General features: G+C 43.9%; 1 protein-coding gene across 1 annotated transcript in view; it reads left to right on the top strand.

Annotated features, from left to right (window-relative positions):
• Positions 1 to 25678, top strand: part of LOC109925127 (protein RFT1 homolog) — a 27221-nt gene that overhangs the window by 445 nt on the left and 1098 nt on the right. The window contains exons 2-5 of the mRNA XM_048606652.1: positions 2229 to 2314; positions 12372 to 12488; positions 18441 to 18630; positions 24073 to 24174. Coding sequence (XP_048462609.1) covers positions 2229 to 2314; positions 12372 to 12488; positions 18441 to 18630; positions 24073 to 24174 — 495 coding nt within the window. The remainder of the gene's footprint in view (positions 1 to 2228; positions 2315 to 12371; positions 12489 to 18440; positions 18631 to 24072; positions 24175 to 25678) is intronic.

The raw sequence follows: 25678 nt of genomic DNA, 5'->3' as shown, positions 1-25678 counted from the left end.
TGCCTAATCCCCCACTGCCCTCCATCCCCTCTCCCCTCCCCCCATTCCTCATGCCTCCCCTAATCCCCCCCAATCCCCCTACCACCTCCACCCACTCCCCCCATTTCCACCCCTTCAGAGTATAAGCTGTCTCTTCCTTTTCTGGTAGAGTAAAAGGGTGGTGAGGGAGAGAGTAGGTCTCCATAAAGATCAGCTTGGCCGTCGGTGTGTGGAGCCACAGGAGATGGGGGAGATTTTTAATGAATATTTCTCCTCAGTGTTTACTGCGGAGAGAATCATGGATGCTAAGGAAATAAGAGAAACAAGTGGGGATGTCTTGGACCACATACATATTACCAGAGAGGAGGTGTTTGCAGCCTTAAAGCGCATTAAGGTGGATAAATCCCCTTGGCCTGATCAAGTCCATCCTTGGATGTTGTGGGAGGCTAGGGAAGAAATTGCAGAGGCACTTGCAGAGATTTTTGCTTCACCTTTAGCCGCTGGGGAAGTTCTGGAAGACTGGAGGGTGGCTAATGTTCCATTATTAAGAAAGGTAACAAAGATAAGCCAGGGAACTACAGGCCAGTGAGCCTGACATCAGTGGTAGGCAAGTTATTGGAGAGGATACTGAGGGACCGGATCAACCAATATTTGGATAGTCAAGGTCCGATTAGGGATAGTCAGCATGGATTTGTGCACAAGAAGTCATGTCTGACAAATCCTTTGGAGTTTTTCGAAGCGGTAGCCAAGAGGATGGATGAGGGTAGGGCAGTGGATGTTGTCTATCTGGACTTTAGTCAGGCCTTTGACAAGGTCCTGCACGGCAGGCTAATCACGAAAGTTAGGTCGCATGGTATTCAGCGAGAGCTAGCTAATTGGCTTCAAAATTGGCTCGATGGTTGGCAGCAGAGTCTGATGGTTGAAGGTTGTTTCTTGAACTGGAGGCCCGTGACTAGTGGTGTGCCACACAGGTCGGTGCTAGGACGTTTGTTATTTGTTATTTGCATAAATGATCTGGATGTGAATGTACAGGACATGATTAGTAAGCTTGTGGATGATGTAAAATTAGGAGGTATCATTGATAGTTAAGAAGGTTATCAAAAATTACAGGGGGATCATGATCAGATGGGCAAGTGGGCTGAGGATTGGCAAATGCACTTCAATGCAGATAAGTGTCAGATGTTGCATTTTGGAAAGTCAAACCAAGGAAGGACTTATACAGTGAAGAAAAAATCAGAGTTAACGTTTCAGGTCCGGTGACCCTTCCTCAGAACCCGGACCCGAAATGTTAACTCTGATTTTTTCTTCACAGTTGCTGCCAGACCCGCTGAGCTTTTCCAGCAACTTCTGTTTTTGTTCCTGATTTTACAGCATCCATAGTTCTTTTGGTTTTTATTTAGGACTTATACTGTAAATGATAAGGTCCTGAGAAGTATTGTGGAAGAGAAGGACCTAGTAGTACAAGTACATAGTTCGTTGAAAGCAGCATCACAAATAGACAGGGTGGTGAAGAAGGCATTTAGCATGCTGGCCTTCATCGGTTGAGGCATTGAGTATAGGATTTGTGATATTATGTTAGCTGGCCTTCATCCATTGAGGCAATGAGTGTTGGAGTTGGGATGTTATGTTACAGTTGTATAAGTCATCGGTGAAAGTGCACTCGCAATATTGTGTACAGTTTTGGTCACCCTGTTATAGTTAAACTGGAAAGTGTGCAAAGAAGATTTATGAAGATGTTGCCAGGACCAGTAGGCCTGAGTGAAGGGGAGAGGTTGGCCAGAATAGGATTTTATTCCTTGGAATGTAGGAGAATGAGGGGTGACCTTATTGAGGTGCATGAAATCATAAGGGGCATAGATAGGATGAATGCATATCGTCTTTTTCCCAGGGATGGGGAATTGAAAACTAGAGGGCATAGGTTTAAAGTAAGAGGAGATAGATTTAAGAGGGATCTGAGGGGTAACTTCTTCACGCAGAGAGTGGTGTGTATATGGAATGGGCTGCCGGAGAAAGTGGTTGAGGCAGGGACGTTAGCAACATTTAAAGAACATTTCAGTAGGTACATGGATGAGAAGGGTTTAGAGGGATATAGACCAAATGTGGGCAATTGGAACTAGCTGAGTGGGCACCATAGTCAGCATGGACCAGTTTGGGCCGAAGGGCCTGTTTCCGTGCTGTATTACTCTATGACTCTATGTGGGTAGTTTGGTTGTTGGACAGATTTCTCACTTTTTTGTTGTGACTGTCAGGTGCTGTTTCGACTGCTCAGCTTTCTGTTGAATGCATACACGCTGAGGTACGTTTCAAAGGAAACCATTGGCATTGTTAATGTGAGGTAAGAGCTTTGCATTTCATTCTGATTCCTTTCACCTCTTTTCAATTTCACCCTTTTTTTCCTAAGATGCAATATTAAAGGTTTTATAAAAGTAAGCAAAATTTTCCAATCTAGCTGTTGTTTAGAATTAATTTGACAGAACACAGATCTACCTTCTGTGCTTAACAAGAAATACTATTTATTATGAGTTAAGTAGACTCTAGTTACACACAGACAATTATGAACCATCAACATGTAGCTCAACTAATCAAAAATCTGATTCCCTCACAGACTTTCCCTTATATACATATACAGGCAGACACAAAATGATCATGGGTGTCATCATGGATGCAGCAGGAAGAGCTGAGTAGGCAGTTCAATGGCCTGTCCACAGAATTTGCTGAGATGATCCTTTTGGCTTTTCAGGATGTGCTATACCCTGGTTCACATTTTCTGGATACTTTCACTCACTTGCAGAAGGCACAGGATGGTTGCTTCACACTTATAAAGTCTCTGGCCCACTGAACATAGAACAGTACAGTAGAATACAGGCTCTTCGGCCCACGATGTTGTGCCGACCTATTATCCTACTAAGATCAAACTACCCTGCATACCCTGCATTTTGCTATCCTCCATGTGCCTATCCAAGAGTCGCTTAAAAGTCTCTAATGTATCTGACTCCACTACCATTGCCGGCAGTGCATTCACATGCCCACCACTCTCTGTGTGAAGAACCTACCTCTGACATCTCCCCCATACCTTCCTCCAATCATCTTAAAATTATGCCCCCTCGTAATAGTCATTTCCGCCCTGGGAAAAAGTCTCTGACTATCCACTCTATGCCTCTCATCATCTTCTACACCTCTGTCAAGTCACCTCTCATCCTTCTTCGCTCCAATGAAAAACCTAGCTCCCTCAACCTTTCCTCATAAGACCTGCCCTCCAGTCCAGGCAACATCCTGGTAAATATCCTCTGCACCCTTTCTAAAGCTTCCACAACCTTCCTATAATGAGGCGAACAGAACCGAATACAATATTCCAAGTGTGGTCTAACCAGAGTTTTATAGAGCTGCAGCATAACCTCGTGGCTCTTAAACTCAATTCCCCTGCCAATGAAAGCCAACACACCATAGGCCGTCTTTACAACCTTATGAACTTGGATAGCATCTTTCAGGGATCTGTGGACGTGGACCCCAAGATCCTTCTGTTCCTCTACACTGCCAAGAATCCTGCCGTTAACCCTGTATTCTGCATTCAAATTCGACCTTCCAAAATGAATCACTTCACACTTTTCCGGGTTGAATTCCATCTGCCACTTCTTTGCCGAGCTCTGCATCCTGCCAATGTCCTGTTGCAACCGACAACAGCTCTCCACGCTGTCCACAACTCCATCAATCTTCGTGTCATCAGCAAATTTACTAACCCACCCTTCCACTTCCTTTTATTTATAAAAATCACAAAGCGCAGAGGTCCCAGAACAGATCCCTGCAGAACACCACTGGTCTCCGAGCTCCAGGCTGAATACTTTCCATCTACTACCACCCTCTGTCTTCTATTGGACAGCCAGTTTTGTATCCAGACAGCCAAATTTCCCTGAATCCCATGCCTCCTTACTTTCTGAATGAGCCTACCATGTGGAACCTTATCAAATGCCTTGCTAAAATCCATATCCACCACATCCACTGCTCTGCCTTCATCAATGTGTTTTGTCACATCCTCAAGGAATTCAAAAATGCTTGTGAGTCATGGCCTGCCCCTCAAAACCATACTGACCATTTCTAATCAAACTCTGCTTTTCCAAATAATCATAAATACTATCTCTCAGAATCCTCTCCAGTAGTTTGCCCACCACAGAAGTAAGACCGACTGGTCTGTAATTCCCAGGATTATCCCAATTTCCTCTCTCGAACAAGGGAATGACATTTGCCACCCTCCAATCATCTGGCAGTATTCCAGTGGACAGTGAGGACGCAAAGATCATCGCCAAAGGCGCAGCAATTTCTTCCCTCGCTTCCCGTAGTACTCTTCGGTATATCCTGTCTGGCCCAGGGGACTTATCTATCCTCATGTTTTTCAAAATTTCTACCACACCCTCCTTCCTAACATCAACCTGTTCGAGCATATCTGCCTGTTACATGCTGTCCTCACAAACGTCAAGGTCCTTCTCACTGGTAAATACTGAAGCAAAGTATTCATTAAGGACCTCCCCTACCTCCTCTGACTCCATGATCAAGTTCCCTCTGCTTTTCCTATTTGGCCCTACCCTCACTTTGGCCATCCTCTTGTTCCTCACATAAGTATAGAACACCTTGGGGTTTTCCTTGATCTGACCCGCCAAGGCTTTTTCATACCCCCTTCTAACTCTCCTAAGTCCATTCTTCAGTTCCTTCCTGGCTATCTTGTAAACCTCTACAGCCCTGTCCAATCCTTGCTTCCTCAACCGTAAGTAAGCTTCCTTTTTCCTCTTGAGTAGATGTTCCACATGTCTTGTCATCCAAGGTTCCTTCACCATACCATTCCTTCCTTGCCTCAGTGGGACATACCTATACAGTACTCTTAGCAACTGCTCCCTAAACAACCTCCACATTTCTGTCGTGCATTTCCCTGAGAATATCTGTTCTCAATTTATGATCCGCAGATCTTGCCTAATAGCGTTGTAATTCCCCCTCCCCCAATTAAATACTTTCCCATACTGTCTGCTCCTGTCCCTCTCCGTGACTGTAGTAAAGGTCAGGGAGTTGTGATCACTATCACCGAAATGCTCTCCCACCGAGAGATCTGACACCTGGCCTGATTCGTTGCCAACCACCAAATCCAATATGGCCTCCCCCAGTTGGCCTATCTACCTACTGAGTCAGAAATCCTTCCTGGACGCACCTGACAAAATCTGCTCCATCCAAACTATTTGCACTTAGCAGGTTCCAGTCTATATTAGGGAAGTTGAAGTCACCCATGACAACAACCGTATTACTTCTGCACATTTCCACAATCTGTCTCCCAGTCTGTTCCTCAGTGTCTCTGTTGCTATTGGGGTGTCCATAGAAAACTCCCAGTAAAGTGACTGCTCCTTTCCTGTTTCTGACTTCCACCCATACTGACTCAGTGCACAAACCCTCCTTGACAACCTTCCTTTCTGCAGCTGTGACACCATCCTTGGTTGGCAATGCCACTCCCCCACCTCTTTTACCTCCCTCCCTATTTCTTTTGAAAATTCTAAACCCTGGAACATCCAACAACCATTCCTGCCCCTGTGTTATCCAAGTCTCTGTAATGGCCACAACATCGTAGTTCCAAGTACTGATCCATGCTCTAAGTTCATCACCCTTATTCCTGACACTTCTTGCATTGAGGTAGACACACCTCAACCCATCACACTGACTGCCACTTTGCCCTATCAACTGCTTATCCTTCCTCACAGATTCTCTGCATGCTGTATCTTCCTGTACACCAGCTACCCCATCCTCTGATCTGTAGCTCCGGTTCCCATCCCCCTGCCAAACTAGTTTAAACCGTCCCAAAGAGCTCTAGCAAACCTCCTGCCCAGGATATTGCTGCCCCTCCAATTCAGGTGTAACCCATCCTTCCTGTTCAGGTCCCACCTTCCCCAGAAGGTATCCCAATGATCCACGTATCTGAAGCTCTCCCTCCTACACCAGCTCTGTAGCCATGTGTTCAGCTGCACTCACTCTCTATTTTTGGCCTCACTAGCCCGTGGCACTGGTAGTAATCCTGAGATTACTACTCTGCTCGTCCTGCCTTTTAGCTTCCATCCTAACTCCCTATATTCACTTTTCAGGTCCTCATCCCTTTTACTAGCTATATCATTGGTACCGATGTGTACCATGACTTCTGGCTGCTCACCCTTCCCCTTAAGAATCCTGTAGACTCGATCAGAGACATCCCTGACCCTGGCACCCAGGAGCCAACATACCATCCGGGAGTCTCGCTCGGTACCACAGAATCTCCTGTCTGTTCCTCTAACCATTGAATCTCCCCCCTTCCCTTCTGAGCCATAGAGCCAGGCTCTGTGCCAGAGACCAGGCCACTATGGCTTTCCCCTGGTAGGTCGTACCCCCACAACAGTATCCAAAGTAGTATAGTTATTTTTGAGGGGAATGGCCACAGGGGATCCCTGCACTGTCTGCCTATTCCCTTTCCCCCTCCTGACAGTCACCCAGCCAGCTTTGTCCTATAACTTGTGTGTGACAACCTCCTTATAACGTCTATCTATCACCCCCTCAGCCTCCCAAATGATCCGGAGTTCATCCAGCTGCAGCTCCAGTTCCCTAATGCGGTCTGTGAGGAGCTGGAGTTGGGTGCACTTCTCGCAGGTGAAGTCAGAAGGGACACTAGCAGTGATCCTTACCTCCCACATTCTACAAGAGAGGCATGCAATTGCCCTAGGTTCCATTCCCTCTACTCTAGATTGCCAAAAGAATATCTAAAAAAACCCTACCTTTCTGACACTCCACACCGTTTTTTTTGGTTACAGGAGGAGCTTGGGTGGGAGACAATACACATGTAGTGTTTCGGGTTTAGCTAATACCTAAGTATATTAGTTCACTTCCCGGTTCGCGCTCTCACCTCTCTCACTGTTCCAATCAAGAAGGCCGCTGACTCACGAGGCAAGTTTTTGTAAGGAAACCTTACCTTTCCGGCTGCCCCCTGGCTCACGATCTCGCCTCTCCTGCCACTGAAAGCCACAACTCATAGCAGATGCTGAGGGAAAAATAAACTGGCTTTCTTCAGGATTAAGGTATTTTTTAAAAGCGAAAACAGACAGCTCCTACCTATCTCATTTACGCACACAAACTGTTCTACCTGAGAGCTAATCACATAGTTTTTGCACGCCGGAAGCCTTTGTAATTGATAACTGGTCACTAGGTCATAGACCAGTCAGCAACTTGTTCTCAGCCAAATCTCCATTCATGTATTATCCCTGACTTCAGCTCGTCTGCAAACTGGACTTTTGCTACAGCTTGAACAAGTAAATAGTACTTACAATGTAAATAGTACTTACAATGAGTATTCGGTTACTTTTAGAAAGTGCAGCAATCCTTTGACCATCCTTGGATTTTAAAACAGTCGTTTTCCCATTTCAGTCCCAATTTCAAAAGTTCAGAAAAATAAAAAGACGTGGTCTTTAGACAGCGACTGAAAGGCTGAGGAAGCAAGTGTATATGCACAAATTTGGAAGTATTCATTGGTATATTTGTAAATGTAAGGAGTATAGCAAATAAAGCTGATGAACGGAGGGCACAGATAAACATGTGGCACCATTATATTGTTGCTTTAATTGAAACTTAGAATAAAGTGGGCAAAGGTAGCAGCTTAACGTACCTGATGTAAAGTTTTCAGGTGGGATAGAAAAAGGGATTAAAAAGGTAGAAGAGTAACGTTATTGGCTACAGTATCAACAATGTGAGGGTAGATGATATACTAATTGCAGTATTAAATGAGACCTTGTGGGTTGAGTCCAGAAACAAAAAAGGGGCAACCACACTACTAACTGTGCACTGTTGTTAGAAACACAGATGTATTTATGGGTATGGGAATTGGTTTGAATATTTCAGGGAGCCAGGTCTGTGAACTTTTTTGGAAAATGTCTCGTGTCAAGGGGAGGCAGTGGCCTCGTGGTGTTATCACTGGATTGCTAATACAGATACCCAGATAATGTTCTGGGGACCCAGATTTGAATCCCGCCATGGCAAATGATGGAATTTGAATTCAATAAATATATGGAGTTAGGAGTCTAATGACGACCAAGAAACCATTGATTTTAGAAAAAAATGCATCTGGTTCACTAATGACACAGTGAGGAGCTGGAGAAACACAGCAGGCCAGGCAGCATTAGAGGAGCAGGAAAGTTGACGTTTCGGGTTGGGACCCTTCTTCAGAAATGGGGAGGGGGAAGGGAGCTCAGAAATAAATAGAGAGAAGGGGTGGGGATGGGGAAGGTAGGTGGGATGGTGATAGGTGAGTGCAGGTAGGCAGTGGTGGGGATTAGTCAGTGAGGTGGGAGGAGTGGTTAGGTGGGAGAGAAGATGGACAGGTTGTGTCAGGTCAAGGAGGCGGGGATGAGAGGGAGGATTGGTCATGGGATGAGGCTGGGGGTGGGGAGATCCTGAAACTGGTAAAATCCACGTTTAGGCCATTGGGTTGTAGGCTCCCATGACGGAATAGGAAGTGGTGTTCCTCCAGTTTGCGGGTGGACGACAGCAAATTCATCCGAGGAACTGCGAGAAGTCAACCCGTGGCACCCTTTGTTTGGAATGCATGTGTTTATGGATTGAGAATTGCAAATAGTCACTTGGACTTTACTGTGTTGAAAAGGATTTGATGGTTGCTGAAGAAATTTGCAAAGGTATTGTCTTGGTCTGTAAGAATCCAAGCTTGTACCTGAAAGCAGCACTCTCCATATCTCATTCAGTGAAGCTGTTTGTAAAAAAAACTGAAAATGTTTCAAATATTAGGTCTTCCGTTTGTCATTTGAACCTGAAACATGGTTTGACATTTTCCCATTAATCAGTGATCTACAGTCACTTGGTTGAAAATAAACCAAAAGAATTGTGAGAAGATTACCTCATTCTGCCCTTTTGATTTGGATTTTTAATGCAGAGGGGTTTCTCTATTTTTCCACTCTTAAGCACTCTGTAGGGCTGTGTCGTGTGTATTTGGATCGTGCCTTTATGAATGTTAGTTTGTGCTTGGGATTAAGGGTGATATACTTTAAAGACTGTGTCTTATTATTTTTCTGTATTTTTAATTGTGTACTAAAATGGGAAAAGTAATTTTTTTTTAAAAATGCAGGGTTGCTGGAAGAATTCTCTTTGTTTTGAGTGCAAGCACCCTGAGATTCACTATAAGCATTGTGTACACACTAACTTGTTCAAGCAGTAACTGATGTGTAGTTTGTAGATGACCTGGAACTTTGGTTGGCAAAAATAAGTTGACTAGGGACCAAAAGGGCAACCTGTGTAGAACCGGAGGACGTTGGTAGGGTGTTAAACAAGTACTTCACTCAGCGAAGAACGAGGTAATATGGAGTTTGGGAAAAGCGACTGTGAGGTCCTTGAGCAGATAAACGAAGGGAATGAAGAAGTATTAGAGGTCTTAGCAGGCTTACAAGTGGCCAAATCCCCAAATCCAGATGTCAATGGACTAGTGACCAAGTATTCATGACGAAGGGCTTCTGCCGGCCAATCTATGTGATTGGTACTTCGGTAACTGAACTGCTTGGGGCTATGAACAGGATAGAAGTAGCTGTCAGATCTCAACCAGTTCAGGACCTCTCTCTGGTCTCTGCAGTAACAAGTCTGTTCAGTCCTGAAGAAAACCAGTTCATCTTTCCTTCAGCAGTAGGCTGTGACCTTGAATTGATGAGTTAGAGACCTTTTATAAGTGAACCAGCCAGCCTGTGCCTCATGTAAACCAGTGAAGGAAGACCAAAAAGCAGCGTTTTGACAAGTGCAAGAATCACAAGAATTATCTCAGTAACCCTCAACTGTCTTCGTAGTTTCCTGTTTGCTAACGTAGGAATATTCAGGGCTGGATGAGACGAATAAAGAGAGGCTTTTAGTGGGAGCAAATCAATAGATGCCCTAGTGGCATATAGAAAGTGTAGGGGGAGTTTAAGAAAACAGTTACGAGAGCAAAGAGGGGGCATGGAGAAACACAAGTGGGTAACATTAGGTAGAATCACAAGATATTCTATAAGAAGATCAAAGGGAAAAGAATAAAGAGGCAGATGATGGCGTAGAAACAGAAACACAGCTAATGTTCTGAGGACCTGGGTTCGAATCCCACTGTGGCAGATGGTGGAATTTATAAATCAATGACAATGTCTGGGATTAAGAATCTCCTGACCATGAAACTATTGTTGATCGTGAGATGTGCTTCACAAATGTCCTTCAAGGAAGGAAATCTGCCATCCTCACCTGGACTGGCTCATGTGACTCCAGGCCCACAGCAATGTTGCTGACTCTCAACTGCGCTCTGAAATGGCCTCACATGCCACACATTTATATCAATCACTATGAATGTCAACAAAAAAATGAAACCGGACGGACTGACTTGCATTGACCTAAGCACTAAAATAATGGCACAAACAGCCCTGGTAACGCTGCAAAGTTCTCCTTACTAATATCTGGGGACTAGTTCCAGTATTGAGAGACCTATGTCACAGACTAGTCATAGTCATGCTTATGAAATTATACCTTACAGACAGCGTCCCAGACACCACCAACCCCATCTCTGGATATGTCCTGTCCTACTGGCAGAATAGGCCGAGCAGAGGTGGTAGCACAGGAGCATACAGTCATGTGGGAGCTGCGCTTGGAGTCCTCAATATCAACTCCGGATCTCATGAAGTCTCATGGTATCAGGTTGAACGTGGGCAAGGAAACCTCCTGCTGATTACCACGTACTGACCTCCTTTGGCTAATGAATCAGAACTCCTCCATGTTGAACAACGCTTGGAGAGAGTACTGAAGATGGCAAAGGCACAGAATGTACTCTGGTTGGGGAATTTCGATGTCCTAAAGGACTTTGCGATAGGTAGTGAGGGAAACAAGAGGGAAAAACATATCTGACTTCATTCTTACCAATCTGTCAGCAGTAGATCAATCTGTCCATGACAGTATCAGTAAGTGTGATCACCACAAAGTCATGTGGAGACAAAGCCCTGCCTTTACTTTGAGAACCCCTCTGTTGTGTTGTGTGGCATTATCACAGTCCTAAATGGGATAGATCTTAAATGAATCTAGCAACTCAAAACTGGGAATCCATGAGCCACAATCCAGCACAATCTGCAACCTCATGGCTCAACATATTTCCCCCTCAGCCATTGCCATCAAGACAGGGGATCAACCTTGGTTCAATGGAGAGTGCAGGAAGGCATGCCAGGAGCAATGACAGAGCATACGTAAAAATGAGGTGTCAACTTGGTGAAGCTACCAACCATGATTATTTGTGCGCCAAATAGCATAAGCAGCAAATGATAGACAGAGCTAAGCAATCCCACAACCAATGGATCAGATCTAAGCTCTGCAGTCCAGCCACATCCAGTCATCAGTAGTGGTGGACAATTAAACAATACACTGGATCAGAGGCTCCACAAATATCTCTATCCTAAGTAATGGGAAAGCCCAGCACATCAGTGCAAAAGGAAAAAGCGTTTGCAACAATCTTCAGCTACAAGTGTAGAGTGGATGATCCATCTCAGTTTCCTCCAGAGGCCCCAGCATCACAGATACCAGTCTTCAGCCAATTGAATTCACTCCAAATGACATATAGAAATAGTTGGAGGTACTGGTACTGCAAAGGCTGTGGGCTCTGACAGCAATCCAGCAATAGTACTGAAGACATGTGTTTCAGAACTTGCTATTCCCCTAGCCACAAAAACAAAGTTGCTGGAAAAGTTCAGCAGGTCTGGCAGCATTTGTGAAGCATTTGTGGCAAATGTTCTGAGAGTGATGAGTACTTCAAGAAACAGGGTGGAAGAAAGAGGCTAGAATCCGGTGAGGGGGCACCTTCAGGACTGCTACTTAGTGAGGCAAGTTTGATAAGATACAGTTAAGCTCTTGTTGGGACTCACAGACAGAAACCCTCTGATACTGGACAAAGCTGACCCTTGGCCAAAAAGTAACACAAGATTCAGGCCATTATTTTTCACAGCTGTGAGCATCTTTCAGCGACGTACTCACCTTTCAGTGATGCTCATATTCCACATAAGAATGAACAAAAATGTGCTCTCCAAAAGAGTATTAAAAGCTGATTCATTGAAACTTTCCAAAGGGAATTAAGGCCTAAAAAGAAAGGACTGTGTGACAAGAGCAGACGAACTGGATTCATTAAATAGATACTTATAAGAGCCAGCATAGGTATGATGAACCAAATGGCCGCCTTCTGAGTCGTGCGGTTCAATAATTTGCTGATCCCAGGTACCATCCCCGTTCGTGATCTAATCCTGATTCAGAATAAAATTCAAGGCATATACAAGTTGTGCTTTCTCTGACTTTATCTTTGGCTATAAGCCACTTTGTATTTGGGTAACTGCTGCCGGTCTTTCTCCATCCAGGCTCACGCTGCTGTATTCTACAGTTGTTTTCCTTGCACGAGAAGCTTTTCGGAAAGCATGCTTGAATGTTGGTATGGAACAGAAATGGGCCCAGGTTATAAACCTGCTCTGGTTAACGTGAGTATCCAGCAGAGCTTAACAGTGCCAGCACGTCTCACCCAGTTGTTTTTGGTCAATTATCTCCTCAACAGATGGAGTATCTTTGGGATAGGAGACTCCTCAATGATAATATAGTCACACTAATCACAATCAGAAAGCTGCAGCTTGTTAATGCTTCTTTCTGGTCGGTCTTCTTTGTAAATATTGACAAGGAGTAATCACTGTGTAAGTCCAATACAATGCATCCTAATATGCTCCAAATTTGCTTAATAGATGGAGGAGGCACGCATGAATAGCAAATTCCCCTCTATTGTATGTTTATCCTGCTGCAATTATAACAATTCTAAATTATACCAGTTAAGACAACTGGGACAGCCCAGTGCATGTGCTTGAATGTGTGTTTTCGCAAGCATTATAAAACCCTTTATTTTGCCGAATGCAGCTTTAACAACGAAACATCAGTATCCTTATGAAATAGTAAGAACTGCAGATGCTGGAGTCAGAGATAATGCAGTGTGTCCTGGAGGAACACAGCAGGCCAGGCAGCATCAGAGGAGCAGGAAAGTTGATGTTTCAGGCTGGGACCCTTCTTCAGAACCCTCCTTCAGAACCAACCCAAAACATCAACTTTCCTGCTGCTCTGACGCTGCCTGGTCTGCTGTGTTCCTCCAGCTCCACACTGTGTTATCAGTATCCTTCTTTTTGTGTTTGTTAATATGATCAGTTTGGAGGGGTCATGAACTGATTTCTCTCTTTGTCCCACTTGTCCACTGGTTATAAGAGCACTGGAATTTAAAAAAGAAGGGATTTCAGTCTTTATATTGCTTAATATCTGAAACAAGTCAGCCAGGTTTTTTTTCCAAGTAAAAAATAAAGACTGGTTTATTGCGTGCAGAAGTTACTAGATAAATGATGTAAAAATCATTTATTGAAGCTTTGAGCTATAAAATTCTGCAGCATTGTCTTAAAAATACTTTGGCTAAATGGCTGTTAAATTCAGGAAAAAATAATTATTCATACATATCCAAATTGTGTTCCATAGCTGAAGTTACTTTGCACACATCTTTAGCTCTGAGGTGTCTTCCTGGATCAATTATGGCTGGCTAACATCACTTCTCTGGGGACAGTGATGTACAGCTTAAATTCTCCTGCAAGAACATTCCACTTGTGGTGGAGATTCCAATAAAATCCCTTTCTGCTGGGACCTTTGTTGTTTATAGTGATCTGTTGTTTATAATGATCTGGAGGAAAATATATGTTGTCTGATCATTATGTTTGCAGATGATAGCAAAATTGGCGGAGTTGCAGACAGTGAGGAGGATTGTCAAAGGATATAGTGAGATATAGGTAGATTGCAAATTTGGGCAGAGATATGGCATGTGGCATTGAATCTGGACAAATGCAAGGTGATGCATTTTGGAAGATCAAATTCAAGTGCGAGCTATACAATAAATGGCAGAACCCTTAGGAATATTGACATACAGAGGGATCTGGACATACAGGTCCACAGATCCCTGAAAGTAGCAACACAAGTGGATAAGGTGGTCAAGAAGGCATTCGGCACACTTGCCTTCATCAGTCGGAGCAGCAAATGTAAAAGTTAGCAAGTTATGTATAAAATTTAGTTAAGCCATGTTTGGAATATTGCATACAGTCCATGTCCAAATGCAACATGATTTGGACAATACCCCGGCTTGTGGCACGTAACATTCATGCCACACAAATGGCAGGCTATGACCATCACCAACAAGAAACAATCTAACCACCGCCCCTTGACATTCAGTGGTGTTACCACCACTGAATCGCCCACTATCAACATCCTGGGAGTTATCATTGATCAGAAACTCAACTGGACTCACCACATACTCACTCACTCACAGTGGCGACAAGAGCAGGACAGAGGCTTGGAATACTCACCTCCTGACTCCCCGAAGCCTGTCCACCATCTACAAGGCACAAGTCAGGAATGTGATGGAATACTCCCCACTTGCCTGGATGAGTGCAGCCCCAACAACACTCAAGAAGCTTGACGCTATTCAAGACAAAGCAGCCCGCTGGATTGGCACTACATCCACTCCTTCCCACCACCGACGCTCAGTTGCAGAAGTGTGTACTATCTACAAGATGCACTGCAGGAATTCACCAAAAATCCTCAGACAGCATCTTCCAAACGCACGACCACTTCCATCTAGAAGGACAAGGGCAGGAAATATATGGAAATACCACCACCTTCAAGTTCCCCTCCAAGCCACTCACCATCCTGACTTGGAAATATATTGCCATTCCTTCACTGTCACTGGGTCAAAATCCTGGAATTCTCTCCCCAATGGCATTGTGGGTCAACCACAGCAGGAGGACTGCAGCAGTTCAAGAAAGCAACTCAGCCCCACCTGCTCAAGGGCAACTAGGGATGGGCAATAAATGCTGGTCCAGCCAGTGACATCCACATCGTACAAAATGAATAATTGAAATTGAAACATGGTCTGACCAATGATTTGTAGAGGTGTTGCATCACTTCCTTTCTTTCTTTTGTACCCTATATTTCTATTTATAAACCCAAGGATCTTATAAGTCTTCTTAACAACTGTTTCAACATGTCTGGCCACCTTCAGAGAATGATGCATATGAACCTTGAAGTCCCTGTGCTCCTGTACTCCTCTCAAAGTTTTACCATTGAGCCTGTATTGTCTCGATGTTTCTTCTAACAAAATGCATTATCTCATATTTCTCTGTTTTGATACTCATGTGCAAGGTGTCTACCCTTTTGGCCAACTTGTCAGTATCCCTCTGAAGTCAGTTAGTATCATCCTCACAATTCAATATTCTCCCTAGCTTTGTATCATCTGCAAGTTTAGAGATTTTGCCCTCAATATCCATCGTCAAATTATTTATGTAAATCAGAAAAAGCAAGGGTTCCAACACCAATCCCTGGGGAATACCACTTTCAATTCATCTTCAATCTGAGAAATGTCCATCTATACCTACCCTCTGTTTCCTATCTTTTAAACAGCTTCTAATCCCTGCTGCCAAGGACCCATCAATCCCAAATATTTCTAATTTGCTCACCAACCTTAAAATGTGGCACTGTATCAAATACTTTTGAAAGTCCAAATATACAACATCCATAACACCACCCTCATCCGCTGCCTGTGCCACCTCATCCAAGAAACCTATTAAATTTGTCAGACAGGATCTGACTTTGATAAAGCCATGTTGACTGTCTAGCATTAACTTATTTTTCTCTAAGTGTATATTTACCTGATCCCATATTATGATCTCCAACATTATTCCCACTATTAATGTCAAGCTGACAGCTCTGTCATTTCCTGAGTTATCCTTTGCCTCTTTCTTAAACAATGGTGTTGCATAGGGCGACACGGTGGGTCAGTGGTTAACACTGCTGCCTCACAGCGCTAGGAACCCGGGTTCAATTCCACCCTTGAGTGACTGTCTGTGTGGAGTTTGCACATTCTCCCCATGGCTGCATTGTTTCCGCTGGGTGCTTTGGTTTCCTCCCATAGTCCAAAGATATGCAGGCTAGATGGATTGGCCATGCTAAATTGCCCATAGTGTTCAGCGATGTGTAGATTGGGTGGGTTATAGGGGGATGGGTCTGGGTGGGATGTCTGAGGGTTGGTGTGGACTTGTTGGGCCAAAGGGCCTGGTTCCACACTGTAGGGATTCTATGATTTACGACCCGGAGACTAATCTGTGTTCAGAGAGGTCTGAAAACTTTCTGTCAACAGCTCTGCGAATTGCTCCCTCAACTCTCTCAGCAACCTGGGATGTTTCCGTTTAGGAACCGGTGACGTCTCTACATGGACTATATGATCAGTTGTTCAACAATCATGTTTTCAACTGGCCCATTGTTATCATTTTCTAATTTGTTAAAGACAGAAGCAAAGCATTGATTTATTACCTCTGCCAAACCCTTATGGGCCTCACTCTATCCTTCATTAATCTTTTACTATTACAATCACTTCTGATACAACGCAGTAGTTCCGTTCTCATGCAGTCTTGCATTATAAGACAATCACACAATAGCCGCCTCATTTAAACTAATGGGGCTGGAATCACATTATAGCCAGTACAGATAAGGAAAGTTTATGCTCTAGGAATAGCGGTCTAAATTCTTCAATCGTGTTAAAGCCAATTTGCATTGAAGAAACATACACTATAGCAGAACTCCCTGTAATATATTTGAAGAACAATTTACTATTTGTTTTAGTGCAGCCTGCCATCCTTTCCTGATGCCTCCTCTTAGCCTTCCTTATTTCAGCCTTAGATTCTCCCCTGCATTTGAGACACTGTTCCTAATTTCTGTTGCTATTTTCATTCCGGTATGCATCAGATGCCTCTTTTTTCCCTTTCTTGCTTCCTTATCAATATCCTAAGGCATTTAGGGTACTCTGCCATTGGATACCCTGTATTTATTTCTCATGGATATATACCTAACTTGCACCCTATTTATGTCCCTTTTAAAATTCTCCCATTTTCCGCCACTGTTTTATTCACCAAAATGCATTTCCAATTAATGTGCTCCTGTTCAACTTTTTGAGCGCTAAAATCTGCCCTTTTCCAGTCACAATCTTGGGTTCTGTTCTGCCATTGTTGCAATTATTTGCCCTATTGTATGTTGTATAGGGTAATAAGTGTGCACTACAGTAATGATCTGTGAAGTCAAATTAAGACCAATGAAAAGATCAATAAATGCCAAATTCTGAGCAGTTTTTGTTCACTGGACTAATTTTGTGAGAATTGTGAAGAGTTATAGAGTTATACAGCATGGAAACAAACCCTTCGGTCCAACTGACCCATGCCGGCCAGATATCCTAAACTGATCTAGTCCCATCTGCCCACATTTAACCCATAATCCTTTAATCCCTTCCTATTCGTGTACCCATCCAGATGCCTTTTAAATGTTATATTTGTACCCACCTCCACCACCGTCTCTGGTAGATCATTCCATACACTCTCCATGAAAACGTTGCCCCTCAGGTCCCCTTTAAACCTATGCCTGCTTGTTTTGGACTCCCCCACCCTGGGAGGAAGAATGTAGCTATTGACCCTATCCATGACTGTCATGATTTCAAAAATCTCTGTAAGGTCACACCTCTGTCCCCAACAGTCTGGGAAAAAAAAGCCCCAGCCTGTTTAGCCTCTCCCTATGTCTCAAACCCGCCAATTCTGGCAACATCCTTGTAAATCTTTTCTGAACCCTTGCAAGTTTAACAACATCATTACTATATCAGGGGGACCAGAAATGAACGCTGTATTCTAAAAAAGGCCTCACCGATGTCCTGTACAGCCGCAACATGATGTCCTGTACTCGATGCAGTGACCAATGAAGGCAAATGTGTCAAATGCCTTCTTCACCAGCCTGTCTAAGAGCTATTTACCTGCACCACTAGCTGTGTTTGTTCAGCAACACTACCCAGGGTCCTACCATTAATTGTACAAGTCCTGCCCTTGATAGGCTTACCAGAATGCAACACCACACATTTATCAAAATTAAACGCAATCTGACACTCTTTGGCCCATTTGCCCATCTGATCAAGATCCCGTTGTACTCTGAGGTAACCTTCTTCACTGTCCACTGTACCACCTATTTTGGTGCCATCTGCAAACCTATTAACCATACCTCCTATATTCACATCCAAATCATTTATATAAATTATGAAAACCAGTGGACTCAGCACCGATCCTTGTGGGACACTGCTGGTCACAGGCCTCAAGTCCGAAAAGCAACCTTCTACCACCATCCTCTGTCTCCTATCTTTAAGCCAATTTTGTGTCCAGTTGACTAGCTCCTCCTGTTCTCAAGTTTATTTCACAAACTGAAATTATGTAAAACTTCAGATTGGAATGGGAGTTAGGATCAGATCAATGAGGACCAAGAACTATTGTACCACTCTGAAACAACCTATTTATAGTTTGTAGTAATGGTTGTTTGCTTGCTGTTTATTTCAGTGTTCCACTTGGAGTGCTCTGGTCTTTACTTTTGGGCTGGGTCTGGCTTCATTTGGTAACAACCCCAGATCCAGCTGTGATACCTCATTATGAAGTTGGCGTGGTGGCATTCGGTCTCTCTGCTATAGTAGAACTCCTCTCTGAGCCGTTGTGGATCTTGGCACAGGTGCATATGTTGGTGAGGCTAAAGGTGAGTAATTCATAAATTGTGATTGACTTGTTGACCTTAAAAACTTTTGTTTCATATTTTTATTTTTCCAAGATTCCCTTCCCCCAAAGTTGCTGAAATGTTGTGGTCTTGATCCTGAGGGGCTGACAGCTTCATTGCTGTGCCCATGTGGCTGCTTGTTTTATGTGGTGCTGGTCAGTGTGCATTGGCACTTTTCTACCCTGTGTGGCAGCACAGCTAAGCCTGATCTGCCTGACCTAATTTCTGCACCCACAGAGGTCATTGAATAATGACACAGTGCGGGAAACCTGGCTGATTTTTGCCAATTCAAGCAAGTACCTGCTAGCTGCACAGATTATCGATAATTTATGAGAACCATTGGCCAGCTGATCAGTATATCATTGATGTCTCAGGTTGGAGCTGGTTCTGTAAGCATTTAAATGTAATTCATTTGCTCTCTCTAGCTGTGGTTTGTTGCAGTTACTTCCAAAGCAGACAGACTGATTACATCATAAAATGGAAACTTGTACCTGGGAATGTTTCCCTTGCATTGATTTATCATCCCCTGGTTGGGTTAAGAGGTGGTGGGGGATTGGCCAATTCCTTGACCACAGGTCTAGGTTGGATGTGCGTCACCAGGGGAGTCAGTTCTCTGACAAGCAGTGTAATTATGGTAATTAATATCAGCAGAGTAAAAGTACCAGAGAAATTTAAGGGACTAAAATTGGACAAATCACCAGAACCTACTGGCCTGTGTCCTATTATTCTAAAGGATATAGGTAGAGAGATGGAGTATATACTGGCTATGCTTTTTCAAAGTTCCCTAGTTCTGGAATGGTCCCAGCAAATTGGAAGCCACATAGATAACAGCGATATGCAAGAAAGGGAGAGAACAATCTACAAGCAAGGTTGCTTGCTATTAGTCATCTTGAAAGTGTTGGAAATTAATAGTAAGGAAGTCTTAATAATGCACATAGAAAAGCTTAGTATTATTAGAACAAATCAGCATGGTTTTATGGGCAGACGTCGGCATAGTGATAATGTTACTGGATAAGTCATTTCAAGGCTCTGGGGACACAAGTTTGAATTCTACCAAGCAAATGATGGAATTTAAATTTGATTAATAAATATCTCTTGAAATGAAAGCTAGTCTCAGTCATAGTGACTGTGAATCTATCACTCATTATTGGAGAAAACCCACCTGGTTCACAGATGGTCTTTCGTGAATGAAGTCTACCGTTTTTACCTAGTTTGGCCTTCACGTGATGCAGACCACCAGTGGAGTTAAGTCTTAACTGTCTTCTGAAATGGCCAAGAAAGCCACATGGCTCAAGGAATACTAGGAATGGGCAACAAATGGTGGGGCCCACATTCCATGAAAGAATAAGGAAGAGGATTCCTGTTTGACCAAGTTATTAGAAACAACAAGGTGCAGAGCTGGATGAACACAGCAGGCCAAGCAGCACCATAGGAGCAGGAAGGCTGATGTTTCGGGCCGCGACCCTTCATCAGAAATGGGGAACGGGAAGGGGGTTCTGAAATAAATAGAGAGAGAGGGGGAGGCGGATAGAAGATGGATAGAGGAGAAGATAAGTGGAGAAGAAACAGACAGGTCAAAGAGGCGGGGATGGAGCCAGTAAAGGTGAGTGTAGGTGGGGAGGTAGGGAGGAGATAGGTCAGTCCAGGGAGGATGGACAGGTCAAGGGGGCGGGATGAGGTTAGTAGGTAGGAAATGGGGGTGCGGCTTGAGGTAGGGAGGGGATAGGTGGGATGAAGAACAGGTTAGGGAGGCGGGGATGAGCTGGCTTGGGGACTGCTTTGCAGAACACCTACGCTCGGTTCGCAATAAACAACTGCACCTCCCAGTCGCGAACCATTTCAATTCCCCTTCCCATTCCTCAGACGACATGTCCATCCTGGGCCTCCTGCAGTGCCACAACGATGCCACCCGAAGGTTGCAGGAACAGCAACTCATATTCCGCTTGGGAGCCTTGCAGCCCAATGGTATCAATGTGGATTTCACAAGCTTCAAAATCTCCCCTCCCCCTACCGCATCCCAAAACCAGCCCAGCTCATCCCCGCCTCCCTAACTTGTTCTTCCTCTCACCTATCCCCTCCTCCCACCTCGAGCCGCACCCCCATTTCCTACCTACTAACCTCATCCCGCCCCCTTGACCTGTCCGTCCTCCCTGGACTGACCTATCTCCTCTATACCTCCCCACCTACACTCACCTTTACTGGCTCCATCCCCGCCTCTTTGACCTGTCTGTTTCCTCTCCACCTATCTTCTCCTCTATCCATCTTCTATCCGCCTCCCCCCCTCTCCCTATTTATTTCAGAACCCCCTTCCCCTCCCCCATTTCTGAAGAAGGGTCTAGGCCCGAAACGTCAGCCTTCCTGCTCCTATGGTGCTGCTTGGCCTGCTGTGTTCATCCAGCTCTGCATCTTGTTGTCTCAGATTCTCCAGCATCTGCAGTTCCTACTATCTCTGACCAAGTTATTGGATAGTTTAGCTTTATTCTTTTCGTGGGACAGCCTAGTGTTTGTTGCACATCCTTAATTGCCCTTGAAGTAAATGGCTTTCTTGGCCACTTCAGAGGGTAGTTAAGATCAACCATATTGCTGTGGGTCTGAAGTCATAAGTATAGCAACCAATGGCTAGTTGTCATGGTCACTATTATTGAGACAAGCTTTCAAATCCAGATTTATTGATTGAATTTAAATTCAGCCAGTTGCCCTGATGGTATTTGAACCAATGTTCCCAGTGCATTAGAGTGGGTTTCTGGGTTATTGTAAAATGTCATTAGCACTATGGCACTGTGGAGTTGGCTTGGGAACCCAGTCATGGAGACAGAAGTGAGGAAAACAAAAATAGAAATAGAAAACAAAAAATAGACTTAACTAGGAATAGAAGACAGAAAGATGTAATACCCAATGCAAAAATGGAAGGCAGAAGGTACCTAATAGGCAGCCAACTATTTGTTAGCAATTTTCAGAAAGTTAATTGAATTTGTTAAACAGCAGTTTAAATACAATGTGCTATTTAATTAGACACCGAAAGGAAATGTACAACCTTTTGCAGATGAAAATGTTTTATCGATCCTGAAGCTGTTTTGTGGAATGACAAAGCAGGGGAGGTGGGCCCCTGTGCTTTGGAATAACAAGGTGTTCATCCCTGTTGTTCCACAGTCTTTTGTTCTTCTTTCAAAGTCTTGGTCTTCTCCTAAGAAAGTGATAGCTCATTCCCCTGAATTCTCCTCTCTCCAATTCACCTCTTACTTCTGCTAATATTTCTTCTTCTGGTGGCTGGCAGTCTATGCTGTGTCAATCACAAGTCTGAACCCAAATGGCCATTGACCATAAGTAAATACTCATGATGTCACGATGACTGTTGTCCTCCTGCTCACCTCTGTTTGAAGGTTAGTTGCCATTCTTTCTAAAACCAAACGCTGCATTGGTAATAGGGTAATGTGATGCCTGATAAATCATTTATTTACGTTTGTAGAAGACTAGTTACTATAGTAACTGTTAAATGTATCTCATGTGACACAGAACATACTAAATATGAAATTTTAAAAGATTTTATAGTGATTGGGACAAGTTAAATAAATGGGCAAATGCATGGCAGGAGCAGTATAACGTGAATAAGTGTGACATTATTCAATTTTGTAGCAAAAGTAGGAAGGCAGATTATTATCTGAATGGTATAGTTTCAGAAAGGACGAGGTGCAACAAAATCTGGGCAACCTCGTAAACCAGTCACTGGAGGTAAACATGCAGGTGAAAAAGGCAAATGATGTGTTGGCCTTCATAGTGGGAGGATTCGAGTATAGAAGCAGGGATGTCTTGCTGCTTATTATGTAAGATCTTGGTGAGAACACACCTGGGGTATTGTGTGCCATAATGGTTCCTTACTGAGGAGTGATGTTCTGGTTATGGAGGCAATGCAATGAGGTTTACAGGACAGATTCCGAGGATTGCGGGACTGTTATACAGGGAGAGACTAGATCAGTTAGGACTGTATTCATGAGAGTTTGGAAGAATAAGGGGAGGAATCTCCTAGAAACCTATAAAATTCTAACAGGAGTAGACAGGGGAGGTGAAGGTAGGGTGTTTGCAATGACTGGGGAGTTTAGAGCCATAAAGATGTGGTGTTGGCCTTTTAGGCCAGAGATGGGGAACAATTTCTTCACCCAGAGAGTGGTGAGCCTGGAGAACTCTCTGTTACATTGTTGAGGCCAAAACGTAGAAGACTTTCAAGAAAGATGTAGGGATAGTTCTTGTGATTAAAAGGATCAAAGGATAGGGAGAGAAGGTGTCAACATGGTACTGACTTGGATTATCAGCCATGATCATGCTGAACAGTGGAGCAGGCTGGAAGGGCTGACTGGCCTATTCCTTCTCCTATGTTCCATGTTTCCTTTTCAGTTTTAAAGGGGACTCCCATTTCGAAAGACCTTCCTTCCATCTTAAGGTCGGAACAACGGATGTTTACTGATGATTACACAATATTCAGCACCATTTGTGACTCCTCGGATAGTGGAGCAGTTCATGGCTATAGAATAGAATTATAAAATCCCTACAGTGTGGAAGCAGGCCATTCAGCCCATCCAGTCCACACCAACCCGCCAAAGGGCATCCCACCCAGAACCACCCCCTCTCCTATACCTGTAACCCTTCATATCCCATGGCTAATCCACCTAACCTGTACATCCCTGGACACAATGTTAATTTAGCATGGCCAATCCATCTAACCTGCCCATCTTTGGACTGTGGGAGGACACCAGAGGAAACCCATGCAGACACGGGGAGAATGTGCAAACTCCACACAGACAATCATCCAAGGGTGGAATCGAACCTGGGTTCCTGGCGCTGTGAGACAACAGTGCTAAGCACTGAGCCACCATGCCACCACTATATACAGCAAGCACCTGGAGAATATGCAGGTTTGGGCTGATAAGTGGCAAGTAATATTTGCATGACACAAGTGCCAGTGAATGATCATCTCCAGCAAGAGTACCTGTTGCCCCTTGATGTTCAATGGTGTCGTCATTGTTGAGTCTTCCACTATTTTGGCACGAATAGAGAACTGGCTAACTGGCAGAAGGTCGAAAGTGGGTATTAAAGGGTCTTTTTCAGTGTGGCAGCTGGTGACTTTTGAAGTTCTTCAGGGTCACTATTGGGACCACAAGTATTCACATTATACATTAATGATCTAGATGATATCCACATCCTGTGAACAAATGAAAGACAAGGTTTGGGACGGGGATCTGTCTTAGTGATTTGCATTTCCCCTGGCCTGGGGAGGGTGTCAGTGTCTGTGGTTTGTCAATCCACGGGTCTGTGGGTGGGGTTGGGTGGATGGTCGGTGTCTGCTTTGTGGATCCTCAGGTCTGGCTGGGGAGGGTATCTGTGGCTCCTGGCATTCATGCTTTGTCTGCATTTCTGTTTCTTACTTTGCAGGTGATTGCTGAGAGTCTCGCCATTGTTGTAAAGTGTGTGCTGACTGTTCTGTGTGTCACAATCGTACCACACTGGGGTCTCTACATATTCTCTATGGCTCAGGTGGGATTTTATATTGAGTGTCTAAATATACGGATTGCCGAGACTAGAATGAGTTAAAAGAAAGCTGCCTACCTAAGGCAAGTTCCACAATCATGTTTGGGTAGACTGTTACTTACTCGTGATAGTATGATAATTATGCCCAGTGTTTAAAGGGTTTGCCACTAGGCCAATATTTTGATGAACAGAATATCCATTAATGTGGTACTGTTGCAGGCAGTAACCAACAGTTAGTTTCACACACCCTGCTCTTCATCATTCCCATCAAATGTTTCCCTTCCAGGACGCGATCGGAGGCCTAAGCTAATTCTCTGGGTATATGGATTCAAGTCCCACCATGGCAGCTGGTGTAATTTGAATTTAATCAATAAATTAGGAATGTTCACTAGATTAGTTTCAGAGGTGAGGGGTTTGTCGTATGAAGAGAGATTGGGCAGTTTAGGGCTTTATTTTCTAGAGTTTAGAAAACTGAGAGGAGATTGAATTGAGGTGTATGAGATGCTAAGAAGATTGACAAAGTAGATGTATAAAGGATGTTTCTTCATGTGGGGCAATCCAGAATGAGAGATGATTGTTTTAGGATAAGGGATAGCAGATTTGATAAGAAATTACTTCTTTCAAAGGGTCGTGAGTCTGTGGAATTCACTACCCCAGAGTGAGGTGGACAATGGGACATTGAATAAATTTGAGGAGATAGATTTTTAAAGAATAATAGGTTATGGAGAGCAGGCACAAAAGTGATGTTGATGCAGAGATCAGCCATGACTGTACTGAATGTTGGAGCAGGCTTGAGGGGCTGAATGGCCTACTCCTGCTCCTAGCTATTATGTTCTAAATCTGGAATTGAAAGGTAATTCAGATGTGGTGACAATGAAGCAATTGCTGATCGTGATGGAAACCCATCTGATTTGCTAATGATCTTCAGGGAAGCAAATCCATCATACTTACATGGTCTGGCCTGCATGCGACTTCAGACCCATAGAGATGTACTTAACTCTTAACTGCCATCTAAAATGACCCGAGCAAACTCATTTCAAGGGTACAGGAACAAATGAAGCAATACTCCATCCTATGAAAGATTAAAATAATTTATCCAATCCACCCTTTTGCAAGTTACTATTGAATCCACTTTGCATTCCAGATCACAACAGTTCAGTGTTTTTCCAGGTGGAATGTATTGTGATGTTTATTCGGATTTGGTGTATCCAGGTGCCACGTATCTGGATGTTTTTCCGGATATGTGTATCTAGATGTTATCAGGTGTTTTCTGGGCGTCGTGTATCCACATGTTCTTCTGGGTGTAGCGTATCTGGGTGTTTTACAGGATGCATATGTCTGGGTGTTTTTCAAGGTGTGTTGTATTGATGTGCTTTTCCGGTTGTGGTATATTGTGGTGTTTTTCCAGTGTACTCGGGTGCAGTGTATCTGGGTGTTTTTCCGCTTGTGGTGTATCTGGGTGCTTTTCCGGGTGCGGTGTATCTGGTTGTTTTTCGAGGTATTTTTCCAG

Source organism: Rhincodon typus, chromosome 16, assembly GCF_021869965.1.
Source record: "Rhincodon typus isolate 14 chromosome 16, sRhiTyp1.1, whole genome shotgun sequence".
In the NCBI taxonomy this organism is placed as follows: Eukaryota; Metazoa; Chordata; class Chondrichthyes; order Orectolobiformes; family Rhincodontidae; genus Rhincodon; species Rhincodon typus.
Note: the sequence above shows the minus strand (reverse complement) of the source record. Positions and strands in the feature narration are given on the sequence as shown.